A 16,682-nucleotide genomic window follows, 5' to 3' on the forward strand; every position below is an offset into this window, starting at 1 on the left:
AAAGTGCTGGGATTACAGGCTTGAGCCACCGCGGCCGGCCAGAAGGGTGGTTTTTAAAGTTATCTTTGGTTGATAGCACCTAGCTCAGTATACAAACTAGGAGCTTTGCAAATGTTTATCAAACAATGTGTGCTTGGCCCCTAAAAAGCTGCATTTAATGAGTTGTGTTTCCATGTTCTCTATCAGCCTACATCAGAGGACATCAGGCTCACATTCTGTGAAGTTTGCTGCTTTATTTACTGCTAGTATGGACTTGGGGATATTATCCATTCTTTCATGTGACAAATATTTCTTGAATGTTCTTTTAAGTGCTAGGCTCTGTGCTGGTCTTGTGGGGCGAAATCTGCAGCATCCTCTTCATGAGGCCCTTCTGTCCGCCATCACTTCCAGAGCCTCTCTTGTACAACTGAGGTTTAATAAAAAAGATAAGAAAAGTTTTTTTCTAATTGAGAAAAAGAAAGTGTTTATAGTTATGTCAATAAACTGTAATATAGCAGATACAGTTGTATATAGCCTGTTTGTTTGTTTTATGCTAAGTTTGAAAGAAAAAGGTTCAGGAGATCATTCTGTCTTCCATGCAGTCAGAAACAAGCTCGTGATAGCTAACCTGTTTAGCATTGTGAGGCAGCTATGGCATTCAGCAGTGGTTAGTACAAACAGAAGATGAACTCATGTAGTATTTTCGCTGCCTGAGCTATATTCGTGTGTATGTGCGCGTGTGTTTATAATACTTTGTGCTTCTTGATACTTGAACTCCCTTAGGTACTTGTTGCCAACTAGGTTCTTATGCCTCAGCATAACCTTGTGGTTGCACATAATCTCCCAGCCAAAAGGATGGATCCCAGGTGAGATCATTGGCTCAGAATAGGAGCACAGGATAGGTGAGAAACAAGATTGGCTTGGCTGCCAGCAGCAAGGCATGCAAATTCACATTGGTCCTGGTAGAACCGAACCAGGTGGAACACAGGATTCTTAAGTAGAATAGGCATGGTGGTCACCTCAGTCACAGCAATGACTCAAGAAATTCAGGATCAACAAGGTTGCAGCTAAGAAGATGTGGGAAGGACTGGTTCCCATGTTAAAGGGAATGTTACTGAGCTGTTGTTCAGTTTTTGCCACCTAAGAACAGTTGTCCTGTGCCAAAATCAACCTTATCCCTGCTGTAGGATTCAGAAATCTTAAAGGACCTTGACTGGTTAGCAAATCTGCCTTTAAAAAACATTGAAAACCTTGGTGTCTAAGGCTGAAGAAGGAGTAGTGGCCTCTTAAATTGATAGAGCTTTTGGTCTGAAGGCCATGATTTCCTATGGAATCCATGTAGGTTGACTTTAGTGTCCTTTTTGACAGAGAAGAACTAGAGTTTCTATAGCTGAACTGTATTCCTCAGTGACCTACGCGTGCTCTAAGCCTAAGCAGGAAGTTCAGGCTGTAGGGAATCTGATAGGAAGTAAAAAATTAAAAGTTTCCCTAAAGCAAATGTGAAGTTAAGATTTCATTAAGCCGTCATTGATAATAGTGAGATTTTAAACTAGAAAATATTTGTTTCCTTTACGTATTGCTTTGATTCACGTTTAAATTAATTATTAGAAATATTAACATAGGGAATGTTTTACTTATAAATGACTGGTATTTATAAGCATGTGCCCCACCTAAACCCCTTGCTACCATTGAATAGATGATACTTCAAAACAAACATCAAACCTTTAGAGAATGTGTAGATTCAGAAGTTTCAAAACCAGCAACTACATAAGAAGTTGACAAAGAGGGTTGGGTGTCAAGTGGTGCTGTACCAAACCCTCCAAGGGAACGGTAACTAGCATTGACTCCAAAGAGGTTTCCATTTCTCTTTGTCACACTGCCTGAAATTCTGGCAGGTATCTCAACCCAAATACCTTTAATGACCAGCAAGGATTGCATTTATATTTATAAAAGCAAACAAAAACTATTGGCCTTGCCAACTAAAACATGTGTACAGACTCCTTGTAGATTATAGAATCATTTAGGCTGGAGAGTGAAGTGTGAATACTTCTGGGCACATCAGAGTGGTTCTTCAGGGTGCCTTACTGTAATCAGGTGCACGTAGTGGGTAGGATGTGGCTGTCTGGTGTGACTTGATGTCCCAGGCTTGGCTGGGGGGCATAGCCTGCCACAGGGCACCAGCTTGGGAGCGTCTGTTCCACTGAACTTGAGTCATTGTTTAAGCTATGACGCCGTCACAATTCTAGCCTTTCAGTCTCTTTTGTTAAAAAGTATATTTTGCCATTTATTTAAGTACTTTCTAAATGTTTTTAGATCTCAAAGACGGAATTAGATTGGTTCCTTCAAGATTTGGAAAGAGAAATTAAAAAATGGCAGCAGGAAAAAAAAGAAATCCAAGAAAGACTAAAATCACTGAAGAAGAAAATTAAAAAAGTTTCAAATGCCAGTGAATTGTAAGTAATGATTGAAAGGCATTAATTTTTATTTTTAAAAAATTGTGACTTTTGGTTATTTTCGCATTTTGATATTTAATTTTAAACTATATCAAGTAAAGTAAAAATGAATAGCTACTGTTTTCATTGTTTGTCTCATTTTAAAAAATATTCATTGAGTAATTATCTCACCTCAATTTTTTTCTAAACTTAACATTTTTTCAGATAAATTATATAAAAGTGAGAGTAGCATGGAACTGAGAATCCCCAAGGAACTGACTTCCTTCCGGTTTGAACACCATCCCTTTCTCTGGCCCTCTTTTTTCTTATCAGCAAAACATGGGGGCTGGTCTAAAATCTAAGGTTCCTTTCAAAAGTAAGATTCTGTGATGATTATTTTATTTATAATTACTTTTATCCTGAATCTATAAATTATTAAAATTTGTCATGTAGTGTGAACGATTTGATAACATACACAGATCCTAGGAATGATTGTCAGGTGGACCAAGAGTGTGTTTTAAGATTCTCTATGAGCTGTCCCTAACCTCCCTCTGCTCTAAACAGTGATAGGTCAAATTCTTCAGCTTGTTTTCTACCACTGTGTAAGAAAACACCCAAAAGTCAGTGTCTTGGTTAGTAGCCATTGTATTTGCTCGTGGTCCTGCAATCTGGGCTGAGTTCAGCTGGGCCATTCTTCTGCTGGTCTTGCCAGGAGTCCTCGTGTGGCTGAATTTAGCTGGATGATGACTGGGGCTGGCCTCTGCTGGGATGCTGGGGTGGCTTGGTCTCACTTTCTGTGTAGCCACTCTGTGATTTTGATTTATGTGGTCTTTCCATGTGATCTCTATTATGATAGCCAGACTTCTTACGTGGTGGCTAAGGACTTCAAATGGTGCAGAAGTGGAAGCCACTAGGCCTCCTGAAGGTTCAGGCCCAGAACTGTCACAGCATCATCTCTGCTACCTTTTATTGCTTAAAACAAGTCATAGGCTTGGTCCAGATTCAAGGGCATGAATAATGGGAGGCCGGGTTCGTTGGGGGGCCACACTACACACTCACCTTTCAAAGGCTTTTGTATTTTTCCATGCCGCATGCCATATGATCAGATGACTTTCATTACGAGTCTTGCCAGCATTGCATTTAGGCAGTTTTTAGGCAGTCCTCAAACAATGAGGAAGAGTAAAGCACTGCCTCAGAATTGTCACTCCCTGTGTCATGTCACGTTGATGATCAAAGTAGCTTCACTAGAAGAACACACTTATGGAAACGATAATGTCTGTAAAGGTTTTTATCTCTAATATTTGAGCCTGACCAGTCTTGGTCATTTTGTTACTAAAAAATGTGGAAATACTTATATTTAACATACTTTTTATGTTCAATTCAGACATACTGTCAAACCAGACAAGGTAACTAGAGGCTGTTAATGATAAGAAGAAAATTTTTTTTTCTGTACTTGCATAAAAGTTAATTTCTGCTGAAGAATAAACTTTTTATTGTTGACTTTTTTCCATTTTATTAATAGATTTCTTTACCTTTCCTGTCACAATTTAAAAATAAACCATAGGCTTCTAAGTTTTTTGCTTTTTTTTTTTTTTGGAGACAGAATTTTGCTTTTGTCACCCAGCCTGGAGTGCAGTGGTGCAGTCTCAGCTCACTGCAACCTCTGCCTCCCGTGTTCAAGCAATTCTCCTGCCTCAGCCTCCCGAGTAGCTGGGATTACAGGTGCTCACCACCATGCCTGACTAATTTTTCTTTTTCTTTTTCTTTTTTTTTAAGTAGAGACGGGGTTTCACCATGTTGACCAGGCTGGTCTCGAACTCCTGACCTCAGATGATCCACCTGTCTTGGCCTCCCAAAGTGCTGGGATTACAGGCATGAGCCACTGCACCTGGCCTGCGCTTTACATTTTCCATATAAATGCTTTAAAGCTCAATTTTTCTATTTAGATTTTTAAGTAACATCTTTAAACTTTTTGGATCTCTTTCTCAGAGATGCACAAAGGACATGAAAAACGATTTCTTGGATGTTTCTGTGCTCTTGATCACACTTAGTATTCATTAAGAAATGACTAGAACATAGAGCTCGTGATTGGTAAAGTGACACAAACCACAGGCGGCTATGAAAGAAGGCAGGGCTTCCAGGAGAGTGTTACCCAGTATTTGTCTATTTAGAGGAGGGAGGAAGTGTTTTACAAAAGAAGTAAAATAATAGTTAAACTGGCTTGTATTAGAAACAAGCAGCTTTAGTAAACAGAGATGACTGCAAAGGTATCTCACGGTAGCATGAAAGAAGAGGCAGAACCCGCCTTGTGCAGGGCATGGCTCAAGAATCGGGGATTCACACACTTGTTTTGAAGGATTATCAGTGTGTGTGTTTGTGTGTATGCACCCGCATGTGTGTATGAATGCTTGTTTTGACTTTTAAGTTCTGTTTTAAAGAGTAGAAGTCTGTTTTCATTTTGAATGAGAATCCACATCTTCTCATTTTCAGTAAGAATCACTGGTTACACTGATGATGATGCCACAATACCTGTGTTCTCTGTCTCCTGTTGAACCCATCTTGAGCTGCACATCTTAGACTGAGATAGGGTGATTTACCTGTAAGCATATGACTTAAAGTGAAGAAAAAGGTGATCTGGAAGGAAAATTTCCCAAAAGGGAAATAACCTCAAATTATTTTCCTAAATTTCCCAAAAGGGAAATAACCTCAAATTATTTTCCTATTTAGAAGATACTAAAAAGGAAACAAGATGTAAAAAAATATATATTACAAAATCAAGAAATGTTTGTAAGGATAGGGGTAGAATTTACTGTGTGGGAGTCCTGTTAAAATTTTTTCAACATTAATTAAAATTTGATGATTATGCTTTTATAGGTATACCCAGAAAAATGATGGAAAGGAAAAGGAACATGAATTACATCTGGATCAGTCCCTTGAAATCAGGCAAATTAAGCTTAAATTTATTTTTAATATATTTTAATACGTATAATGCCGGGGTACAAGCACAGTAGACTTTGAAATATATTGTTGCTTGTCTATTTCTTTTAAATAATTATGTTTCTATTTTCTTTATTTCTATTTCTATTGCATTTTAAAAATTATAAATATTCTTTGAATATTTAAATATTTTTATTTTACAAGATTTCTGCATTTTTTTCTCATTGTCAATATAGAAATACTGAATTTATTGCTGTCAATAACTTTTTTTGGATTAACTTGAAACTAAAAACGTTTTAAAAACTTTTCTTTTGTGTTACTTGGAATATTCGTCTCCACTGTAGGCTGGTAGTTTGTTGCTCTTACTGCTCTATAATTATAGGTTCATTAAATTTTTATTATGACTCTATGCAAAGTTTCCCTTTAACCCTTGCTTGCTAATGGAAATAATATGTTTTCACATACTGGTAACCGTATGTTCAATGATAAGCAGTTGTATTCTGCTTTTCTCACTGAGTATTGTTTCATATACACATTTCTATCCTTTTTTGAATAATTTTGTACAGATTTCTTTTTCCCTTTGGGTTCTGTCCTTGTAATATGTGTCAAAACAATTTCTGGCTCAAAGGATAGGGAATGCTTTATAAAGCTTATTTTTAAAATGTATTTATTTATTTATTTTTTGAGACGGGGTCTTGCTCTGTCACCCAGGCTGGAGTGCAGTAGCGTGGTCATGGCTCACTGCAGACTCCATCTCCCAGCTCAAGCAGTTCTCTCGCCTCAGCCTCCCGAGTAGCTGGGACTACAGGCACACACCACCATTGTATTTTTTGTAGATACAGGGTTTTGCCATGCTGCCTAGGCTGGTCTTGAACTCCTGGGCCCAAGCGATCCACCTGCCTTGGCCTCCCAAAGTTCTGGAATTACAGGCCTAAGCCACTGTGCCCGGCCTGTATAGTTTATTAATGTCACCAGATTGTACTCCACCTACCCTCATAAAATGGTGAACTGGAACAGTGCCCTCACCCGATTCTTAGCATGCCCACCTAATGTGCACTTCCATTTCATATCTGCCTTTGATCACTTGTAAAGCACAAAGAGCACATTTGAGTCTGTGTGTTGCGTAGTAAAATATGAGATGAGAAACTGCTCTGGAAGATGTAGCTGAGGCTATGGTGGTGCAGTTTCAAAGTTCATCCAGCCTGAAGCCTTTGTCATCTCACTGTGAAATTTTGTTCAAGAAGGTTTTTTTTTCCCTTCAATATTTGTAGCAACACACTTACAAATGAGAAAATGAAAATAGAAGAGTGTATAAAGAAAGGAAAAGAGGATTATGAAGAGAGTCATCAGAGAGCTGTGGCTGCAGAGGTGAGTCCATGACACTTAGTGACCACTATGGCATTTGTCATTTGTTTTTGTGTTTCTTTAATGACATATGAGGCATAAGAGACATTACTGAAAAGTGTGGTGCATAAAGGATATCCTGTCACCCATAGTATATCCTCCCTAAAACGACCACTCTTTTTCCTTGCCTATAGCCTTGTAATGTTTTACCGGTATGCTTGTGTTGTTACTTAAATGCACTCATAGTGTACACCAAATTTTGTAACCTGCTGTCCTTATTTACCATTATAATTCAGTCATTTCCTATATTATACACTTCGAATACTTTCATCATATGTAATCAAGTGATGTACCATGAAGTAGCCAACTATATTTGCCAATACTTGGAAAGGAACTTGAAAATAATCCACGTATTAGGAATACACTCCTCCCGCCCCTAGAAGAATATATAGCAATGTCAGTACACTGTTTGAGAAACTACTGAGATGAAAATCAGAATAATGACATCTGACTGTATTTTATTTAGTGCCCGAAACATGATTCTCTGTGTTTCTCTAGCTGAGAAACAAATGATATTTATTGGCATATGTGTCTGTGATTATTCTGGTAAAATAAGAAAAGGCTTAGTTTATACAGTCTGCAAACATTAGGCTTTTCAATTAAGAATTGACTATGCACCTGCTTCTAAGGAGAGGGAAGGAAAAAGAGCCAAAGTATGAATACTCTGTGGGTCCTACACCTGCATCCGTACTCCTGAGCTTGTTTAATTCACACCACCATTTGGTAAGCAGGTTTGCCTGGTGGGCCCTGTCAAGTTTACTGACACCTGGATTAAAAGGCTATTTGATGGATCATTTGGACCACAAGACCATTCTACATTTCCTGCAGTGATTCTCACAAAAATGGCCAGTTGGCTTGTGGGGAAGCCACAGAGAGCCTAAAATCTTAAAAGCATACCCCAAAGGCCTTTGATGCCCTTGCTGAGAACAGCTTCTCTGAGGCTTTTCTATTGCAGAGGATGCAGCCTTTATTAAGGGTTATTCTGCTGCAGGATCATAGGTAATGCACACTGGTGTGCACATGCAGTTAACCTGGCTCTGTGCTTATATATAGTTTAAGCAGAAAACCATGTACAGTTATTCATATCTGCAAAAAGAATCATGGCAGGTATGCATTTGTAATGTCATTTTGTTACTGTTTTCAAATCTCAAGTCTAATTCATGTTCACCTATGATATAATCAAGTTCTGGTTATTCTGTCATCATGCTTCATTTAAGGAGAAATGGGAAAGTGGCTTGGAATGTTTTAACCTTTAAAACATTTTAACCTTTAAAATAGTTCAGGCTGTCATTTGTAAAATACTTGTATGTCCTCTAATCTACTGGCAGGTATCCGTACTTGAAAACTGGAAGGAGAGTGAAGTGTATAAGCTACAGATCATGGAGTCACAAGCAGAAGCCTATCTGAAGAAGCTGGAGCTGATTAACTGGTAATGCAGTTTCGTGGGTGTTCTTAGCACGTCATTTAGAAGATAAAGCTAGGACCATTTGAGAGAAACATTATTTTGTATTAGGACCGTTTTATTTTTAATAGTTATATAATTGATACATGTTCAATTGTGGAAAAGTTAAGACATACAAACAAAAATGATAAAAATCACTCCTAATTCTAAATGGCGATATAGCATTTCTATTTTGGAATACATGAAGTATTTGAAAAAATGAAAATTTGTGAATTATTTTTACTAAATAGTATATAGGAAATTTATTTTCATATTGGGAATTACATTTCTCCAACCTAATTTTGAAAGGTTGGGTAGTATTCGAGCATAGAAACATGTCATGATTTATCAAACACTGCTATGCTGGGACAGTGAAGTTGTTTGTGAATTTGTGTTAATATAAGCCACCCTGCAGTGAGCATCCTTATAGTTAAATCTTTATGCACATTATTAGTCATCTCCATGCAGTAAAATTTTGGAATGAAGATCACATTTTCAAGTCTTTTAAAATTTTTTGCCAAGTTGCTTTCCTAATAACTATTACTTAACAGTCTACATGACAGCATGTGAGAATGTTACTACAAAGTATATTCACACGTTAAATTTTTTTCAACTCTCCACATAATCTCTACCTCTTTTTGTTTGTTTGTTTGTTTGAGATGGAGTCTCGCTCTGTCACCCAGGCTGGAGTGCAGTGGCACGATCTTGGCTCACTGCAAGCTCCGCCTCCCGGGTTCACGCCATTCTCCTGCCTCAGCCTCCCAAGTAGCTGAGACTACAGGTGCCTGCCACCACTCCTGGCTAATTTTTTGTATTTTTAGTAGAGACAGGGTTTCACCATGTTAGCCAGGATGGGTCTCGATCCCCTGACCTCGTGATCCGCCCACCTCAGCCTCCCAAAGTGCTGGGATTACAGGCATGAGCCACTGCGCTGGGCTGGCCTTGTTTGTTTTTAAGATAAGGCTTGCCTGGGATTTCTAGAGGATCTTCTTCTAATACTTAGCACTTCTCTATGTGGGATTACTTTTCATTGAGTCCTTTTATCATGTTCTATACACAGGTTTTGCATTTTTAATCCCAGGATTTTGATCCTTCCTGGTGCTTGCCTTTTGATTCAAATTTCAAACCCTCAGCATTGAACCAGAGATTGTGTGAATCACGGACAAACAGTTTTAGTGTATAGTTCTTCTTCTTCATTTTCTTATTTCCTCTTTCTTTCTTTCTTTCTTTCTTTTTTGTTGGAGTCTTGCTCTGTCATGCAGGCTGGAGTGCAGTGGCATGATCTTGGCTCACTGCAACCTCTACCTCCTGGGTTCAAGTGATTTTCCTGCCTCCTGAGTAGCTGGGATTATAGGCGCCCACTGCACACCAGGCTGATTTTTGTATTTTTAGTAGAGACAGGGTTTCACCATGTTGGCCAGGCTGGTCTCTGACTCCTGACCTGGTGATGCGCCTGCCTAGGCCTCCCAAAGTGCTGGGATTACAGGTGTGAACCACCACGCCCGGCCCCTTCTTCATTTTCAAGATTTAATGTTTTTCATTAGAAAACCTTTCTGATTAAAAGTAAACTAATATGCTGATTTAGAATACAGGACTAGTACAGCTGAGGTTGAGACCAAGTGGTGGTCAACCACCTGTACTAAGCACCTGCCATAGGCTGCATTGCAGCTCATCTGGGAAACAAAGATAATCTCAGACTCATTTCATCTAATAGTATCAACTCTTCCAGTAAACCATAGAATATACAAAGATTCTTTCTTCAGGATGCCGTGCTAACTCTGCCTCCTCCACCAAAGTATAGAAACATAGAAAAGGGGTAAAAAGAGGCCGGGTGCGGTGGCTCATGCCTGTAATCCCAGCACTTTGGGAGGCCGAGGCGGGCGGATCACGAGATCAGGAGATCAAGACCATCCTGGCTGACACAGTGAAACCCCGTCTGTACTAAAAGTACAAAAAATTTAACTGGGCATGGTGGCTTGCGCCTGTAGTCCCAGCTACTCGGGAGGCTGAGGCAGAAGAATGGCGTGAACGCAGGAGGTGGAGCCACTGCACTCCAGCCTGGGTAACAGTGCATGACTCCGTCTCAAAAAGAATGCTCTGGTTTTTCTTCAAGATGTATAACGAGGTCTTACCGTACCCACAGATTGGTAGTGTTTTTGATCTTCTCAATTAGGGGTAGTCAATTTATCTGTCACTTTCAATAGACCAGATTCATGAGGTGCTAAGATGATAAATTTATCTTAGGCCCATCCTTTATTTTCATAGTAAGGTAATGATTAGGGTTTGATTGGAATCTTTTGAATGTTTCAGACTACCTTTTTAAAAAATCTTTAAATGCAGACGCTGGCTTTAATATTAAACGTAAAGATGTTAAATGAAGAGTGGTCAAACTTTTAAATTTGGGAAAAGAACTTAAAATTCAGGAGACTTACTTTCCCTCTGCCCTTCAATTTTAGAGTTTTTGTTATATTAATAATTAAAATTTTCTAAAGTGTCTCTAGTGGCAAATTTACAAGATAAGCAATCTTTAAAAATAGTTGTTTTTTTGTGTGTGTATGTGATCATGTTAAATGTATCTTTCTCTCATGTTTAGATGTTTATTTGACCGTAAGTGCTTTTAATTTTTTAGATTTCTAAAGCAGTTTTATATTATACTTTTTCAGTGATCCTGCAGCATATCCTGACATGGAGTCTGATATATGTTCATGGGAACTGTTTCTTTCTAATGTTACAAAAGAAATTGAGAAAGCAAAGGTAAGTTGTAAAAAACATCTTTTAATCCCATCAAAATCTTTATGATAGTTATAATTCTCAGGAGGCTAGTGTCATATTGAAACTATTTCTTTTTTATCTATTATTGTCAATAATATTTTTTTGTTGAAAGTATTATGAGCTTTTCATGGAAGCAATGGTTTTGTTATTTTTTATAATTTGTTTTGAGACGGAGTTTCACTCTTGTTGCCCAGGCTGGAGTGCCATGGTGTGATCTTGGCTCACTGTAACCTCCACTTCCCAGGTTCAAGTGATTCTCCTGCCTCAGCCCCTGAAGTAGCTGGGATTACAGGCATGTGCCACCATGCCTGGCTAATTTTGTTTTTTAGTAGAGACAGGGTTTCTCCATGTTGGTCAGGCTGGTCTCCAACTCCTGACCTCAGGTGATCTGCCGGCCTCGGCCTCCCAAAGTGCTGGGATTACAGGTGTGAGCCACCATGCCCGGCCGAAAGTAATTGTATTGTCTTAATTAACCATCTTGACCTCTGCCTTGATTGGTAAGATTAGAGGAGTTATGTTTGAAAAGGCTTTGGAGCATTTGGATTAATGAGGTCTTATTTTGAATTTCCTTACAAGACAGTTATGTTTCATTTATAACGTATAGGAAGAAACAAAGTATTAATTGACAATTGTGGTTTTCCCACACTTTACTTTCTACTCACAGTCTCAGTTTGAAGAACAAATTAAGGCAATTAAAAATGGTTCTCGTCTCAGTGAACTTTCTAAAGTGCAGATTTCCGAGCTTTCATTTCCTGCCTGTAACACGGTAAGTCTAGCACATCTTTTAAAAAAAAAAAAAAAAAAAACCATAATTCATTTGTTAACTAGCCAAAGTAGTTATTTGTTGTTGTTCCCTGGGAGTGAGGATGAGATTGGTTAATAATTGCCTTAATGTTTCATTATTGGTGCTACTGATGAACCTTTTAAGCTTTATAACATTCTTATATAAAATAGATCAGTCTTTCTGCATCTGTATGAGGAATAGACTGAGGTGAACACACCATTGCTGCATTTCTATCACTCTTCTGTACCTTGGCCTGTCTTCTATCTTTTCTGTGTGTGTGTGTTATATATGTATTCTTGACTTTGAATGAATAATCCAGGAGTAGCAGGTGCCTGTGATTCAAGCAGGACCCTATCACCACCTCAGGAATATCTTATTCCTAGGTATTTGGGACATAAGACCAAAATCTAAAAATTAAGAGGTTTCCTCCTCAAATACAGAATAAAAGCTGCTATGCCTGAGACATACAGGGCTTTGTTGGTCTGGCACATCATATTTTACTACTTGTTTGAGGTATTTGCCAAATCTTGTGAATAACAGTGAATAATCTTGTCTTTTTATTTTAATATGCACAGCACAGAAAAGAAAAGCATTAATTGCATTTTGTGGACTTTACAATATGGCTAAACCCACATTTCTTAGATTTGGACACAGATAGATGCTTAGTAAATACTAAATTAAAATGAATTAGGCCCAGAGGAGATCAGACCATAGGAATTTAAAGTTAGATCTTGTGAGAAAACTTAGGTAAAAAAGAAAAACAAAATTAAAGGAGGACTATATGTGAGAGTTGAAAGATACAAGTTCCAGAATGTTGTGACAGGACAGTGAAATCTTCTAGTTTCTAAAGACAGAGGAGACTCTCTCCCAGTACTGACTTGCGCCCTCTCACTATTGCCAGATCTTTGCCTGGGCTGTTCCCAGCCTGGAACACCGTCCCCGCTCTGCATCCTGCCTTCCCCTGAAACCCCATCAGGGGCTGCCCTCTTTTGGCCTCCCACTGTGGCCTTTCTCTCACGTGCATTAGATCTCAGCCTGGCCTTGAATGTCTCTTTCCCGCCAGTACCTTGCACAGTAAACATCCAAACTTACTGTGAATTCATCTGAAAAAAAAAAAAAAATTAAGTGTGGAAAAAGTGTGACCACCCTGAACTGAGTAAAATATTCTGTTGAGATCCAGTTTTTTTCTCTCCGTTGAATGTGCAATTTTAGTTAGAATTACACTAAAGGGCACTTATCATTTATCGTTTTTCTAAGTTTGTATAACAACTGATATATATAGAGAAAACGTTGGCTCTCAATAGGATGTTTTACTATTAGTTTGTAATCCTAGCTTATGTTATTTTATAAATACTCAAAAGAATTTTCATATCCCAAATTCTGGGAACTCTTATTGTGCCAGGAGCTTTAGTAATAAATGTGCCTAAAAATTATTTGTGTATCTCATTTCTCCCTCATTCATTCATTGGGTAATTAGTGGTGATAAAGATTGTGGGCTGTGCCCTCAAAGTGCACATGGACTTGGGGAAAGACAGACTTTAAACCCATCATTACCTGCAGCAGAGTGAGGTTTCCCATGGCAGAATGCTGGAGCAGCGTGAATTAGGGGCCACTAACCTAATCTAGAGGTGTGGCCTCAGTGGAAGATTCCCAGTTGGAAGTCTCTCAGAGACAGAGATCTGCAATAGGAACTTACCAGACAAAGGAGTGGGAGGGGTGTGTTTGGACGGTCAGAGTTCCAGATGGAACACGCAGTGCACCTGGAGCCTAGAGAGAGAGAGAATACACTCCTTTCATGCTGTAATAGAAGCCCAGTATGACGCAGGGGCAGAGCCAAGGGAGCCTTCTTCTATAAGCTGTGTTACAGCAGTTTGGACACTTCTAGCTTCATTAGACCAGACAGGATAGGTCTCAAATGAGGGAACAGCAGCAGAACAGGAGTCCCTCCTTCATGGCTTTGCTTTCCGTGGTTTCAGTTATCTGCAGTCAACCGCAGTTAGAAAATACTCAATGGAAAATTCCAGAAATATGTACTTTGTAAGTTTTAAATTGTGCACTGTTTTGAGTAGCATGATGAAATCTGGATTCTCACATGGTCACACCAGGGACGTGCCTCCTCCCTTTGTCCAGTGTTTTCATGCTGTTGCTACTCCCTGCCCGTGAGCGACTTAGAAGCTGATTTGGTGACCAGATGAACTTCTCGCGTTACCCCAGTGCCTGTGTCCAAGTCACCCCTATTTTACTTCATAATGGCCCCAAAGCATGGGAGTAATGATGCTGGTCATTCAGATATGCCATAGAGAAGCAATATAGTGCTTCCTTTAAGTGAAAAGCTGAAAGTTCTCAAACTAATAAGGAAAGAGAAAAGATCATATCCTAAGGTTGCTAAGATCTACAGTCAGAACAAATCTACCCATGAAATTGTGAAGAAGGAAAAAGAAATGCGTGCATAGTATACATAGGGTTCAGTACTCTTTGCGACCTCAAGCATTCACTGGGGGTCTCAGAATGTATCCCTGAGGATTACAGGGAGCTACTGTGCTTTTTGAAGATGAGCTTGCCACTAATGTGGGGGAGTGTTGGGGAGGGGCTTGAGTGATTTCCAATTGTTCGATTATCAGCTTATTGCCATCATCCTGTCCTGGATGGGGCGTGGCAGTGGGGGTGGAGGGAAGAGAACAGATGTGAGAGGTGATTAGGGGTACATTTACAGGCGCCATGCTGCTCAGGAGACTAGGCCCCATGTGTCCATGTGGAAGTCGAGGGTGAGTCTTGGGCTTCCATCCTGGAGTACTAGGGGAAGAGCAGGACTGGGGAGGCTGCCTGAGGCTGGTTTCCAACACATTGACTTTGAGTTGTCTTGGAATCACCCAAGTGGATTTGCAGATTTGGATCTCAGGAAAATATTCTAGACTGCAAACTTAATATTCTAGACTGCACACTTTTAAAAAGATTCGGCCTCAGGCAGCTGCATGGGAAGGAGCGTCAGCACTGCAGGCGTGGACAAAGGCCTGAGAGCTGCCAAGAGAGAGAGCAGGGAAGAGGAGGCAGCCCGCTGGGATGGAGACAGCTCTGGGGAGTGTGGTGGCCGTGATGTTGCATCTGTCAGCTACAGGGTTTAGCTCGGAAGGGGAGAAGTGTAACCAGGTAGAGGCTGAAGGAGGGCCAGTAGGCAGGCGAAATGGTCTCATCTTACAGAGAAAACAGTGACTTACAGAGATAATTATTTAGAAGTCTGAACCCTCCTACTCTTGTTCTAATAACTAACAAGTTATTATCAAGAATTCTTTTAAAACGAAAATATTTAATTCATTGTATCAGGTTTCCTGTGCACGGAGCCTCTGGGCTGCATTATTGTATTTATTCATCGACCTTTGCCCTTGGGCGTTTCGTTCTCTTAATTCAAGGGAAGCCCTAAGTAATCCTGGTGTGGTGTGTTCCTCACAGGTTCATCCCGAGTTACTCCCTGAGTCTTCAGGCCACGATGACCAAGGGCTTGTGACTTCTGCAAGCGACATGACTGGAAACCACGCAGCACTTCACAGGGATCCCAGTGTGTTCTCTGACGGCGATTCCCCAGGGGAGGCTCCTTCTGCGCTGTTGCCAGGGCCACCCCCTGGTCAGCCTGAAGCCGCTCAGCTGCCAGGGCCAAAAAGGGCAGCTCTGCCAGAACGAAGCCCTGTGGCTGATCGGAAGCAGCCTGTTCTTCCAGGACGTGCTGCGCGTTCAAGTCAGTCTCCAAAAAAGCCGTTCAATAGTATCATTGAGCACCTGTCAGTGGTATTCCCGTGTTACAACAGGTAGGAACAGAAAATGTCTGTGACTGTGTTCAGTACTTTATTGAACTGAGGTTTCCTGATCAGATAAAATCAATTAGGTGTTAACATGAAAAGGGTTGCATAATTGTTTTGCTCAGAAAGACAGGTGCTACATTTCTTTCTTTTTGTAAATATAGAGATAAGTATTTTCAAATAAATTGGTGGGGTTTTTTTGGTTTTTTTTTTTTTTGAGACAGAGTCTCACTCTGTCGCCTAGGCTGGAGTGCTATGGCATGATCTCAGCTCCCTGCAACCTCTCCCTCACAGGTTCAAGTGATTCTCCTGCCTCAGCCTCCTGAGAAGCCAGGATTATAGGCATGCACCACTAAGCCTGACTAATTTTTATATTTTTAGTACAGGTGGGGTTTTACCATGTTGGCCAGGCTGGTCTCAAATTCCTGACCTCAAGTGATTCACCCGCCTTGGCCTCCCAAAGTGCTGGGGTTACAGGCATGAGATACCACACCCAGCCTCAAATAAATTTTTTAATGTGCATGTGTAAATTGAAAACATTAACCAGCCGGGCGCGGTGGCTCAAGCCTGTAATCCCAGCACTTTGGGAGGCCAGGGGCCAGGCCGGATCAGATCTCAGGGAGATTGAGACCATCCTGGCTAACACGGTGAAACCCGTCTCTACTAAAAAATACAAAAACTAGCGGGCGTGGTGGCGGGCGCCTGTGATCCCAGCTACTCCGGGAGGCTGAGGCAGGAGAATGGCGTAAACCGGAGGCCGGAGCTTCCTGTGAAGGCTGAGATCCGGCCACTGCACTCCAGCCTGAGCGACAGGCCCGAGACTCCGATCTCAAAAAAAAAAAAAAGCAATTAACCACTGGGTAATTAACACTCATCAGAACCCATGACAATTTGCTAAGATTTTGATGAGACCAATAGCATTGTCTAAAACTAGTGTTATAGAATCAATAAATGAACTGCAAAACAATAATTTTGCATCATTTGGGGGGACAAAATTACATTTAGCAAAGAAGGCAGCAGCAACTTATACCCTGTTACATAAGACCTCTGATTTGTTAGAGTGTGAGGTTGAAGACTGGACGGAATTCCACAGTGAATGGGGCATGTGGACATGTTAACAAGGGGTCCTTGTGAATGTGGGA

At 40.2% G+C, this 16,682-nt stretch overlaps 1 protein-coding gene and 1 long non-coding RNA gene across 12 annotated transcripts in view; one reads left to right on the top strand and one right to left on the bottom strand.

The window, feature by feature from the left end:
• The window catches only part of TTC3 (tetratricopeptide repeat domain 3), a 120,685-nt gene that overhangs the window by 96,787 nt on the left and 7,216 nt on the right, over nucleotides 1-16,682 (top strand). For all 11 annotated transcript variants that reach the window (XM_009202259.4, XM_017956449.2, XM_017956447.3 and 8 more), the window contains 7 exons: nucleotides 2,293-2,432; nucleotides 5,286-5,354; nucleotides 6,620-6,716; nucleotides 8,081-8,181; nucleotides 10,857-10,947; nucleotides 11,630-11,731; nucleotides 15,197-15,549. In XM_009202259.4, coding sequence (XP_009200523.4) covers nucleotides 2,293-2,432; nucleotides 5,286-5,354; nucleotides 6,620-6,716; nucleotides 8,081-8,181; nucleotides 10,857-10,947; nucleotides 11,630-11,731; nucleotides 15,197-15,549 — 953 coding nt within the window. The remainder of the gene's footprint in view (nucleotides 1-2,292; nucleotides 2,433-5,285; nucleotides 5,355-6,619; nucleotides 6,717-8,080; nucleotides 8,182-10,856; nucleotides 10,948-11,629; nucleotides 11,732-15,196; nucleotides 15,550-16,682) is intronic.
• Nucleotides 214-15,197, bottom strand: LOC108584889. Its single transcript, XR_002520823.2, has 3 exons — nucleotides 12,816-15,197; nucleotides 4,941-5,008; nucleotides 214-406 (listed from the first exon to the last, which is right to left on the bottom strand). It is a non-coding gene; the product is annotated as an uncharacterized LOC108584889 (long non-coding RNA).

Source organism: Papio anubis, chromosome 4 (genome assembly GCF_008728515.1).
Source record: "Papio anubis isolate 15944 chromosome 4, Panubis1.0, whole genome shotgun sequence".
NCBI classification, from domain to species: domain Eukaryota; kingdom Metazoa; phylum Chordata; class Mammalia; order Primates; family Cercopithecidae; genus Papio; species Papio anubis.